General features: G+C 39.5%; 2 protein-coding genes across 7 annotated transcripts in view; one reads left to right on the top strand and one right to left on the bottom strand.

Annotated features, from left to right (window-relative positions):
* WDR89 (WD repeat domain 89) overlaps window positions 1-13,025 on the top strand; it is a 38,020-nt gene that overhangs the window by 20,662 nt on the left and 4,333 nt on the right. The window lies entirely within an intron of this gene.
* On the bottom strand, window positions 9,050-9,525 carry LOC121031885 (60S ribosomal protein L32-like). Its single transcript, XM_040477352.1, has one exon. The coding sequence runs from the start codon at window positions 9,502-9,504 to the stop codon at window positions 9,097-9,099; it is 408 nt and encodes a 135-aa protein (XP_040333286.1). The 5' UTR covers window positions 9,505-9,525; the 3' UTR covers window positions 9,050-9,096.

The raw sequence follows: 13,025 nt of genomic DNA, 5'->3' as shown, positions 1-13,025 counted from the left end.
GCCTCTAGGCATTGGTTCTTTTTATCCCCCACCTTTTTTTGCAGTTATTAAAGAGAATGCATGTGCTTAATTTTTAAAAACGTCTATTCAGACTTATAAAAAGAAGTAGTAAACATATAGTACCAACTCAAAATTTTGGATTATTCCACACTGCTACTAACTGTTCCAAATTAAGACATCTGGTGACTGGGGAAGTTTGGTTTCTGTCTCTATTTGGTTAACCAGCTGGTTGTTCTGGAAAGGCAAACACAGTTAATTGTTCTTGTTGAAAGAAGCAGGGCGTTCATAGATTTACTTCAAAGCGTGACTTTTCGGTGGAAGATTTACTTGAGAAATTAGACAGCGCAGGATGTTACTGAGAAAAATGTCTTTGTTTTTAAAAAGATACTTGAATGTTATATCTGGAACTTGATACTTGAATGTTGTATCCCCGACTGCATGAGAAAGTGTGTGTGTCATTCCCTCCTCCCCCTCCCCCTTTTCCTTGGTAACAGATTCCTGCACTTTAAAAACTCTGCTTTCTCTACGAATTTTAGTGTATTTAATGCATGAGATGCCATATGTTGTTGCAGCCAGTATCTTTGAACATTCCTGTGAATAAGAATAGCATATTCAGACTCACTAAGCAGGATTAATTTACAAAGACATTTAGTCTCAGTCATTAATGAATATGATATTTAAAATTACATCGAAGTTGTAGCAGATGTCAGTTTAGCATACCTTCCACTCAATATTCAGCACTTCTTCCCAATTGAAAACAAATGGCTCTTTGGCAAATTGTTTCAAAGCCAGTTCTGTGTTAGTTTAAAATACACACACAAATTTGTCTAAATTTTTGACATAAACGTTTTCTGAGAGATGTTCTGCTGAAGTTAAACCAATGCATACTTTTTATCCCAAGGTATTGTTTCCTCTAAGACATACTGATACTGAATAGGAGTGACTGTTACTATTTCACTCTTCCTGGTTTTTCTGAAATAAATATTAATAACCAGCTTCCTAAGTTTTACTTGTGCAGTTTTGCTTCAGATAGGCTGACATTAGGGGCGCCTGGGTGGCTCAGTCGGTTAAGCGTCCGACTTCAGCCAGGTCACAATCTCGCGGTCCGTGAGTTCGAGCCCCGCGTCAGGCTCTGGGCTGATGGCTCAGAGCCTGGAGCCTGCTTCCGATTCTGTGTCTCTCTCTCTCTCTCTCTCTGCCCCTCCCCCATTCATGCTGTGTCTCTCTCTGTCTCAAAAATAAATAAACGTTAAAAAAAAAATTTTAACAGATACGCTGACATTAGATATGCTTGATAACTAATAAGCTTCTTTAATATCCAGCATAGAGATTTTTGTGGCTCCCATTAGATTTTTCATGTTTGCTATTAATATATGACAGTAGTAGCTACTCCTTCCAAGTGCTCTATTAATATAGTCTGTCCCCTTTTTAAAAAATAACTATGATATATGCTTACTATACAGCTAACATCATCTACCCATATTGTTTTTAAGTTTATTTATTTTGAGAGAGAGAGAGCATGTGTGCACGCACGCACTAGTGGGGCAAGAGCAGAGAGAGGGGCAGAGCCAGCACAGAGCCCGACATGTGGCCCAAACCCACGAACCATGAAATCATGACCTAAGCCAAAGTCAGGAGGTAGACACTTAACCAACTGAGTCACCCAGCCGCCCCCACCCTTATTTTTTAAAAATATGATATGTACTTAGGATGCCTGGCTGGCTCAGTTGGTAAAGCATGTGACTCTTGGAGTTGTGCGTTCAAGCCCCACACTGGGCATAGAAATTACTAAATAAATAAATAAAATCTGATGTATACTTATTATACATACGTCTATGAATAATGCACATATATGTATAATGTTACATATCTGTAGGTGTGCCTTATTATAGGGGAAGTATAATATAGGAGTTAATACTGTGGGCTCTGGAACAAGAATGCTTGAGTTCAGAAACCAGCCTTACTGTATATTAGTTGTTAATTATTAAAAATTTTAGCAATATATGGGGTGCCTGGGTTGCTCAGTTGGTTGAGCGACCGACTTTGGCTCAGGTCATGATCTCACAGTTTGTGAGTTTGAGCCCCGTGTCAAGCCCTGTGCTGACAGCTCAGAGTTTGGAGCCTGCTTCGGATTCTGTGTCTCCCTCTGTCTCTGCCCCTCTCCTACTTGCGCTCTGTCTCAGTCTCTCTCTCAAAAATAAATGAACATTAAAAAAAAAATTTAGCAATATAGAAAAGTACTAGAAAGACAACACACACCCCCATGTGCGTGCACATGTACACATATGCACTCCAGATATTTGAAATACATTTTACGAACGTTATTCTGGAGATCTTTCTGCACATATATACAGATAGAGTGAGCAGAAATGTGCATAGGAATGATTTTATTAAAATGGGATGGTATATTATACATTTTCTCTAAGTAGTATTACATTTAATGTGGATTTAATAAAAAATAAATAAAATGTAAGTGCTGAAGGTCTGGTGTTTCTTTAGTATAAGAAATTAATTGCCCTTTTATTTTTAAGTTTATTTATTTTGAGAGAGAGAGAATCCCAAGCGGGCTCTGTGTTGTCAGCATGAGCCCAATGTGGGGCTCAGTCTCATAAACCACGAGATCATGACCTGAGCCGAAATCAGGAGTCGGTCGCTTAACTGACTGAGCCACCCAGGCGCCCTCCCCCCCACTTTGGATTTCACCTAAAGAAAATGTGAATAGTATTATGAGGTTGGGGTCATTTTGTTTTTCAGTTTTTTAAACTATATGTTTCAGGTATCTACACAACTGATGGATATACTCAGACGTAGGTTTTTCTGGTGAGCAGGTAGCCTTTCATGTGATGACTGGAGGGCTCACACCCTTTCATTTTATGGCTCAACCAGAGGGCTCTGAAGTCCTCTGCATCCAGCCAGCAGTTAGGTGAAGAGAAGGTGAAGACACACCACGTCCGGATCACCTGGCCCAAACATGACACGATGTACTTCCACTTGCAAAAACTAGTCACTTAGACTGAGGCAAACCTTGGGGGCCCTGGTCTCTGTTTTCTCCTCTGAGATCCGTACCAAGTCCTGGGTATATCCCACTCCTGTGAGCTGCTTCTCATTTCCCACAAGTAGCATAGACTTTAGAAATACAGTAAGCCCTAGCAGCCCTCTTTGCTGAGCTCCTGTGGTTTAGTAAGTAAGGGTATTTACTTCTTAGAGTGTTTCTGAGGTTGCCTACCTTCCTCCTCAATTGACTTCTTTCCAAATCTGGGAGTGTTAGATTTTATTTTTTATATTTTTATAATGAAAAGAGAGAGCTGACTGGGGGAGAGGTTGGTGGTGGCCTTCATGACTGGCCTGAGTTATCTCAGGTCTGGAATTGAGACTGACATAAGAGCTTTTTGGCATAGCAACATTCCTAGCACGTATGTATGCAAAATCCTTTCTTATTCCTCCAAACGTCCATGATGTGTATCAAGAACATTTTAAAAAAGTGTTTTTTGAATAAGATTAGGTTTCTAGAAGAGTTGCAAAGATACTACAGTTTCTATATACCCTTCACCCTAATGTTAATGTCTCCAAATCAAATTTGATAACATTTACCCAAACTAAGAAATTAACACTGGTACAATACTATTGACTAAACTATACAGTTTGTTTGGATTTCACCAGCTTTTCCACTAATATCCTTTTTCTGGTCAGTCCAGTCAAGGATACCACATCCACATTTAGTTGTCGAACCTCCTTAGTCTCCTCCGGCCTGTGACAGTCTCTCAGATCTTGCTTATTTTTCATGACCTTGAAACTTTTGAAGAGTACCAACCAGGTGTTTGTAAGATATCCCTGAATGTAGGTTTGTGTGATGTTTTCTCATGATTCCACCGGGGTGATGGATTAGGGGGAAGAATACCACAGAAGCGAAGGATCTTTCCCATCATGTCACACCAGGGGGCACGTGACATCAACACGATTTAACCTTCATCAGTTGGGTAAGGTGATATCTTCCAGGTTCCTCTACGTAAAGTTACTATTTTTTACTCTTTTCATACTCTATTCTTTGAAGCAAGTAATTAAGACTAGTCTGTACTGGAGGGGAGGAGAATTAAGCTCCACCTCCTGGAGGAGGTATATCTCCTTAAATTAGAATTCTTCCCTTGTTTAAAAAAAAATTTTTTTTAACGTTTTATTCATTTTTGAGACAAGGAGAGACAGAGCATGAATGGGGGAGGGGCAGAGAGAGAGAGAGACACAGAATCTGAAACAGGCTCCAGGCTCTGAGCTGTCAGCACAGAGCCCGACGTGGGGCTCGAAATCACGGACCGCGAGATCATGACCTGAGCCGAAGTCGGACGCTTAACCGACTGAGCCACCCAGGCGCCCCTCTTCCCTTGTTTATTTACTTATATAGGCGTTTATTTTTATCCATATGGATTCATGAGTATTTTATTCTTGAGATTATAATCCAATGTAACCGTTATTTTGCTGTTCAAATTAGTCTGGTGTGACCAGTGGGAGACCTTGGCTCTTGTGCCTTATTTATTTGTTTGTTTGTTTGTTTGTTTGTTTATTTATTTATTTATTTATTTATTTATTTATTTATTTATTTATGTATTTAGCACTACTTTTCTTTCTGGCATTATTTGATGCTCTCTGCTGATCTTGAATTTTCCCTGCCCCAGACCTAGAATCAGCCATTTGTTCAAGGAGCTCAAAGGGTATTTTTAATAGGTTAGATCTTAAGCTTTTCTGACTAGTACCTAACTAAAAGATAAACTTATAGCAGTGAAACTGTATCGTCTTATAAAACATGTTGAAGTTTATTTGCTCTTTACAAGTGTATTTTTCATTATAAGGTGAAAAATAAAATCTTAAAAAGCACCAGCTCAGTTTGATATATTAGTAGTTTATTCAGATTTGAGAATTATTTGTTTGATACTAGTGTTCATGAAATTTTGCATATTGATTCATTTTTTTAAAAAAGTTTTAATATAAAAGTAACTGAGACTGCTTACCTATTTTAAAACCTTTAAGAATTATAAATTTTTAAAATTTGAATGTAAAATGAAATAAAATGAATGCAAAGCACATGAAAGTTCATTAGAAGAAAGGAAATTAACATTTGTTGCTTATTTTCTTAATGCCAAGAATTGTGCCCTCTAATACTTCTGTGTTCCTGTATTCTGTGATTACCCCTGTTCTTATACTATATTGTAATTGTTTACTGTTCAGTCTCCTAACTTCTTTTTTTATTTATATATTTATTTATTTATTTATTTTATTTAAAAAAATTTTTTTTTCAACATTTATTTATTTTTGCGACAGAGAGAGACAGAGCATGAACAGGGGAGGGGCAGAGAGAGAGGGAGACACAGAATCGGAAACAGGCTCCAGGCTCCGAGCCATCAGCCCAGAGCCTGACGCGGGGCTCGAACTCACGGACCGCGAGATCGTGACCTGGCTGAAGTCCGACGCTTAACCGACTGCGCCACCCAGGCGCCCCTGGTCTCCTAACTTCTTAAAGACAGCAAATATGTTTTTGATCTGAATCTCCAGCATTTAGCATAGTACTTAGCCATAATAGGTACTCAATATTGAGAGTGTCCATTTTTATCTCCACGTTATTTTTTTTTTTTAATTTATTTAAGTGATCTCTGTATCCAACATTAGGCTTGAACTTATGACCCCAAGATCAAGAGCTGCATGCTCTTCTGACAGCCAGCCAAACACTGCTTTATCCCTACTTAAAGATGGGGAAACTGAGGCTTAGAGAGTTCAGGTAATTTGTACTATGATGACTTTGCTAGTTTTATGGCAGAACAAGAGCATGAAATTAGGATGTTTGATTCTTTTTTTATTTTATTTTTTTTAAGTTTGTTTATTTTGAGAGTGAGAGAGACAGGTGGGGACAGAGAGGGAGGGATGGAGGGAGAGAGAGAGAGAGACAGACAGAGAGAGAGAGAGAGAAAGAGAATTCCAAGCAGGCTCTGCACTAACAGCGCAGTGATGCAGGGCTCGAACCCATGAACTGTGAGATTATGACCTGAGCTAAAACCAAGAATTGAATGCTTAACCGACTGAGCCACTGGGTGCCCCTGATTCTTTTTTTTTTTTTCCCTTCTAATTTTTAATTTTTTTTTTTTTTTTTTTTTTTTTGAGAGAGAGGGATAGAGAATCTGAAGCAGGCTCTGTGCTCAGCGGGGCTTGATTTCATGACTGAAATCATGACCTGAGCTGAAATCAAAAGTCAGATGCTTAACTGACTGAGCCACCCAGGCACCCCAAAATGTTTGATTCTTTTTCTTTTTTTTAATATTTATTTATTTAAGGGGGGGGCGGGCGAGGGGCAGAGAGAGAGAGGTAGACACAGAATCTGAAGCAGGCTCCAGGCTCTGAGCTGTCCGCACAGAGCCTGACGTGGGACTTGAACTCATGAGCTGTGAGATCATGACCTGAGCCGAAGTCAGATGCTTAACTGACTGAGCCCCCCAGGATGTTTAATTCTTAAGCCTATTGCTTTTTCTGTTGTACCACACTCACAGTTTTTTGATAAGCTGAAAATAACTTCACTGCATTATTTTCAAATTGATAATCTCTGAAAGTATTCAGAAGAAACTGGCAATATTTGTTGCCTTCAGGGAGAGGAAAGGGGCTTGAGGACGAGCCAAGACATTAGTTTTGGAACCTTTTGAATTCTAAACCATATGACTATTTTAGATATTAAAAAATATAAATACATTTAAAAAATATACAGAAACTTACCAGATGGAGTTTTACATTGTTTTTAAACATTGTATCATTTCAGTGGTTGTTTTTTTATTTTGTAGAGCAAATATAGATTTGCTCTGTATTAATGGTAGGATCCCTGATTCTAAAGATATCATTTATAGAGTCTTCTGGGAAGTTTTTTGTGTATTTTATTTTTTCCCTTTATTTTTGGACAAGAAATTTGAAAGATGGGGTGTAGGAGAGGATAGATGTTTTAAAGGGAACAGAAGATCAAGGTCCCTTTGTTCAGTGTGAATGAAATTTGACTTCTTAAAATATGTTCCCTAAATCTTCCTTTATAGGAGCCTCTTACCTTAAGTGAGTACTCGCTGATACACCCAAGACTTTATTTGATTATATTTAATTAGTTAGAGTGGTTCCGGCTGCATTAATAAAAACTCTGCTACAAACTGACTTAAATAGAAAATGTAGAATCTCATTAACATGGACTAATGGAAGAAAAGTTCTTCCCATCAGTTGAATTGGGTCCGCTTTAGAATTAGTGTTGCACGTCTGAACAAATTATAGTTGGAAGGAGAATACTGAATAGATTGGCAAGAATATAAGTTTCTGAACCAAGGATAGAATTAAAAGGATAGAATTACTGGTTTAAAAGGATAGAATTACTGTTATTGGTTTAGGCTAATCAGGATCTGCCCCTGGAGCTAGGGTCAAGTCTTCAAACCATGTTGATGCCACATGGAGGAGGGAGAGAAGGATGAGTTGGAGAGGTTCCATCATACTGTCCACTAGAGCTCCTTAACTGCCTTTCAAATAATATATGATGTATAAGGGACCCTCCAATCCTAATCACAACTTTTGAGGAATGTAATTGTTCATGCTGGCTGATGGGTGCATATTCTCTACTCCATACAAATTCCATAATAAGAAGTTTAAAAAGGAAGAAAAGGGGGACACAGAAAAATAATGAGTAAGTGATGGTTGCTTATTGTAATATTTTTCCAGGCCAGTATGTGTTTTTTTAATCCTCCTGCTCCCTTTCTTTCTCCGCTGCTTATATGTGGGGTTAACACGTAATTCCCCCTCTCAAAGGCTAATAGGCATGTTCCTTAATTATAGTTGACATTCAGTACTTATATTGAAGAGCAACAGCATAGTATTAGAGTGAGCACAGGTTCTCAGGTTTTTGAAGTTACAACTTGGGTTTCGAACCAAACTCCCCCCACATCCTCACCTTAGTGGCTGTGAGAGCATTGACAAGTACTCAGTCCCTCGGAGCTTCAATTTCCTCTGTAAAATGGGTATAATGAGTTCCTGGGTGGCTCAGCTGCTTAAGCGTCTGACTTTGGCTCAGGCCATGATTTTCATGGTTCGTGAGCTGGAGCCTTGCCATCGGGCTCTCTGCTGACAGCACAGAGCCCGCTTCAGGTCCTCTGTCTCCCTCCCTCAAAAATAAGTAAACATTTTTAAAAAATGAGGATAATAATCCCTATCCTGTAAGGTTAAATGATTATGATTAAAAAAAACAAAAAACTAGTAAGTTGGTAGCACAGAGCCCAGCATTCGTTGAACTCCAGTTATGATTATTTTCTTCTCTGTGAGGCTCAGTTATCCTTGCCTAATTTGATAAATGCAGTAGCATTGTAGCATTGTAGTTAAATTGTAAGTGTAGATTGTGAACTTATTAATGCCCATTCCTGAATGCCTTTTCCCCATTAAACTTTTCCCTACATTTGGGACATTTGCCAGACCTCTGCATCCCAGTCATCATAGCTAATTCCTTATAGTAAGTGGGCAATACTAAGTTTCAGCTGTGGGGAATTAAGTTTTTCTGACTCAAGTCTGATAAATTGTCTCAAAAGAAAACTAGTCTTATGTCCAACATATACTTCCCATACAACTGTTACTCTTCAGTAGTAAAAGTATAAAAGCATATATGTTTATGCTGTCAAATCTTTCACGTATGGTGAACATTCATACCTGCAAGATAGAAATACATGTATTTTTTTTTTTTTAATGTTTATTTATCTTGAGAGAGAGACAGGGAGCACAAGCCAAGCTCGGAGGGCCAGAGAGAGAAAGAGAGAATCCCAAGCAGGCTCTGTGCTGTCAATGCGGAGCCTGATGCTGGGCTCAATCCCACGAACCGCGAGATCATGACCTGAGCTGAAATCAAGAGTTGGACGCTTAAACAACTGAGCCACCTAGGTGCCCCAGAAATATATGTATTTCTAAGGATACCTCCATTTCTGATTTCATGCAAAATAATATGCAGAAGACCTTTGGTATAGTCCTTTCATAGTCAATAGTTTCTTTTCTTTCTTTCTTTTTTTTTTAGTTTTATGGTTTTATTAACACAAATATGATATGCACATAAGCTGTCTATTCATTTTCTTCGCTGCACAGTCTGGCATTGGGATTCGTGACTCTGATGGCCAACTGAGCTGCTCTTTCCACAATGGCTTTATGGTTCTTGGAGGAGACCTTGTGAGCAGTCTCTGCACAGTAAGATTTGTTGCACATCAGCAGCACCTCAAGCTCCTTGACATTGTGGACTAGGAACTTCCGGAAGCCACGGGGCAGCATGTGCTTTGTCTTCTTGTTGCTCCCGTAACCAACGTTGGGCATCAAGATCTGGCCCTTGAGTCTTCTGCGCACTCTATTGTCAATGCCTCTGGGTTTCTGCCGGTTGCGCTTGATTTTGACATGTCGGTCTGACTGGTGCTGGATGAACTTCTTGGTCCTCTTTTTAGCAATCTTGGGCTTCACCAGAGGTCTGAGGACAGCCATGATGCCAAGTTACAGATGGCTGCCACCCCATAGTCAATAGTTTAAGAGATGTAAAATATATGTTATTTTCTTTTTTTGCTTTTTATTTAAGTGGAAAAGAAAGCTACTTCCTCTTCCATTATAGAAATATTTAAGCTAGGCTGTCCTTCAGATTTCATACTTAAACTTAGCCAGCTTAGAATAAGAGCAATACCTAGTTGCAGCTAGATACGTTTGGGATGCACTTCATATACAGAAAGAACATTTTATTGGTTTTATTTTAATAGGAAATAAAGTGAAATAGTATTTTAATTGATTAAAGAACTTAAATCTTATTAAGACACAAGTGATGAGGAATTCATACTTATGTTTAGGGATTTTGCTATTAAGTAAACAACTGTTAATTATCTCAGGACAATTTTTATTATTTTTTAATTTGAGAGAGAGAATCTCAAGAATCCCACAATCCTGGGATCATGACCTGAGCTGAAATCCAGGGTCGGACGCTCAACCGACTGAGCCACCCCAGTGCCCCTAAGGATAATTGTTGAGATAAGAGATTGGTCAGCACTTCCATCTAATGTGTTCCAAGATGGCAGTTCGTCAAGAATTTAATATTCTTACCCCCTTAAAACTCGTCCTGAGATGTTTGTTTTATGTCGTCTTTATAAACATCTTCCACCCTCTGCATCATATTCAGACGTGAGAACTCTGTATCCCAGCAAGAACCACAACAGCAGGTTTGAGGTCCTGCCGTTTCCTGATCTGCACTAGGTGGTTCAAGATGAGATATTAGTAATTGTTCTACCTCCGTTCTCAGCATCCTTAGGCCCATATTTAAAGTGGCTATGATTGCTAGCTAACTGTAACAGGCAATCTTTGTAAAATGAAGAAAACTTCTTTTTAGCCACGCATAGCTTTAGACTTTACTAAACTTCCATTATCTGGATCTCTTCTTAGATTGTCTCACCTCACCTGTGTATGACTCCAGAGCTGGGGCAGTATCTCCCCCCTTCCCCCGCCTTTTTTGTACATTCCTTTTTCTGTTGTTCCCTTGTGGCTTATTTTCATTTCTTTTCTCCTCCGTATTCTTTAGTACTCTTGTCTGTCCCCTTCTTTTTGCACCCCTTTCCACTTGGGTGTGTGTGTGTATATATGTTGACATAAGAAAGGCTCACGCGGCTGTCACTAGCCTGTTGAAATCTAGAATGCTAATCTTCCTTTTATGCATCTAACAGAAACAAATAGAGAAAAATTATGGTTAATCTTGTGTGTTCTTTTCATATGTTTTTGTTAGATTGAATCATATGAGGTTGTCAATATTGTTTTGATCTACAGAAATAGATTTAACTTAATACTTCACTAAGCATCCTGCAGCCCAAAAGTAGGATTTGGAAATTGTTTGGATGAGAGGCCTGAGCAATGAGAATTAGATATCGCAGAGGTTCTGGCTTAACTGAGTAGATGAGAATGCTGTCATGCTGTTAATACCGTCGACCAAAGTGGAGACAATTGTGAAGTGTACATTGTGTTTGTTTTTAAGGGGAAGGCTTGGTGGGGTTGGGGGGGGGGCATAAATAATCACTTTATTTTGGGGTGTAGTGGGATACAGTAAGGAGAAATGGCCAGTAGACAGAAATATAGATTTGTAAATAGATGAGATCATTAACATGTAGTGGTGCTTGAAATGTGAATATGACAGAAGTTACCCAGCGAGAGTATAGAGTGGGAAGAAAAGAGATCCTATGGCTTCTCTTCAGGACTGGGAAGTGGGTCATGCCAAGAAACCTCAGATAAGGGCTATACGTAGAAGAAAAAGTATATATCATCTTAGAATGATTCATTCGTATGTAAAATTAAGAATTAACTACCTAGCCTTGGAAGGTTATATTTCAAATATGATTCACTTGCATATGAATGTGTTAAAACATAAGTAGAGGTTTTCATGTTTCCCCATAAGAGATTGAATTATTTTACTGTTTGTATCTGTGAATGAATATAAGCTCTATAGTTTGAGATTGTTGTAAGATATACCTACCTTACTTCTAATATCTTTCTTCTTCCTTCTCCTCCCTCCCTTTTTCTTCCTTTCTTCCTCTTCCTTCCTTCTTTCCTTCCTCCCTCCCTCTCTCCCTCCCTCCATTCCTTCCTTCCTTCTATCCTTATTTGAACAGTGTATCATGTGGACAACCACTGTGATTATTATCATTGCTACAGTCTTAAAGTGTTAAGTTCGCTGTAGTATTTAATCTGGGGCCCGCTCTGCCTGTCCCATCAACCCCCAGAATCCGTTGAATTAAAGCCACACAGGGAACTTTTCCAATGTGAAACAGACTCTCCAGGCAATGTACTGGAGGGAAGGAGTACAGCACTACTGTTCTGCTTGAGAGCATGGTCATAGTCCTACAAATTACTGTTAGCTAAAAGGCATGATAAACTTGGTTATTTAAAATTCTCATCAACCTAGGACACCTGGGTGGCTCAGTTGGTTGAGCATCTGACTCATGATTTTGGCTTAGATCATGATCCCAGGGTCATGGGATTGAACCCTGTTTTGGGCTCTGTGCTGAGCATGGAGCCTGCTTAAAATTAAAATTCTCTCTCTCTCTCTCCCTTCCCCCTCTGCCTGTCTTCCCTGCTTGTGCACTCTGTCTCTCTCTAAAATAAAAAAATAGCAGTGTTTGAGTGGCTCAGTCCATTGAACAGCTAGCTGACTCTTGGTTTCAGCTCAGGTCAAGATCTCACAGTTTGTGGGTTTGAGCCCTGCATCAGGCTCTGTGCTGATAGCTCAGAGCCTGGAGCCTGCTTTGGATTCTGTGTCTCCCTCTCTCTCTCTCTCTCTCTCTCTTTCTGTCCCTCCCCTGCTCTCGTTCTGTCTCTCTCTCTCAAAAGTAAACATTAAGAAAGAAAGAAAGAAAGAAAGAAAGAAAGAAAGAAAGAAAGAAAGAGAAGGAAAGAAAAAAATAGACAATCTAGCGTGGTCATGAAGAGCACAGTCCTTGGACAGAGTGCCTAGGTCCACATTCCAGCTCCACCATTTACAAGCTACTACAGCCTGAGAAGTACTTCTCCAGAATTTCATACTGGGAACCCCTGTTGTATTGTTTCCTATTGTTGCTGTAACAGGTTACTACAAACTTGGTGGCTTGAAACAACACAAGTTTATTATATTATAATTCCGGGGTTCAGAAACCCAAATTAGATTTCACTGGGTGAAAATGGTGGTGTTAGCCAGGGCTGCATTTCCATCTGGAGGCTCTAAAGGGGAACAAGTCTTGGCCTTTTCTAGGTTCTAGAGGCCGCCCACTAATTTTTTTGTAAATGTTTATTTATTTTGAGGGGGAGAGAGCAGCAGTGGGGCAGAGACTCCCAGACAGGTTCTGTACCGTCAGTGCAGAGCCCTACTCAGGGCGCCATCTCACAAACCGTGAGATCGTGACCTGAGCTGAAACCAAGAGTTGGATGCTTAACTGAGTGAGCCAACCAGGCACCCTGGGTCCAGCCACTTCTTGACCTTCTTCACCCAAACCAGCAATGTATCT

This window comes from Herpailurus yagouaroundi, unplaced genomic scaffold (genome assembly GCF_014898765.1).
Source record: "Herpailurus yagouaroundi ecotype Mexico unplaced genomic scaffold, PumYag 141, whole genome shotgun sequence".
NCBI lineage: Eukaryota > Metazoa > Chordata > Mammalia > Carnivora > Felidae > Herpailurus > Herpailurus yagouaroundi.
Note: the sequence above shows the minus strand (reverse complement) of the source record. Positions and strands in the feature narration are given on the sequence as shown.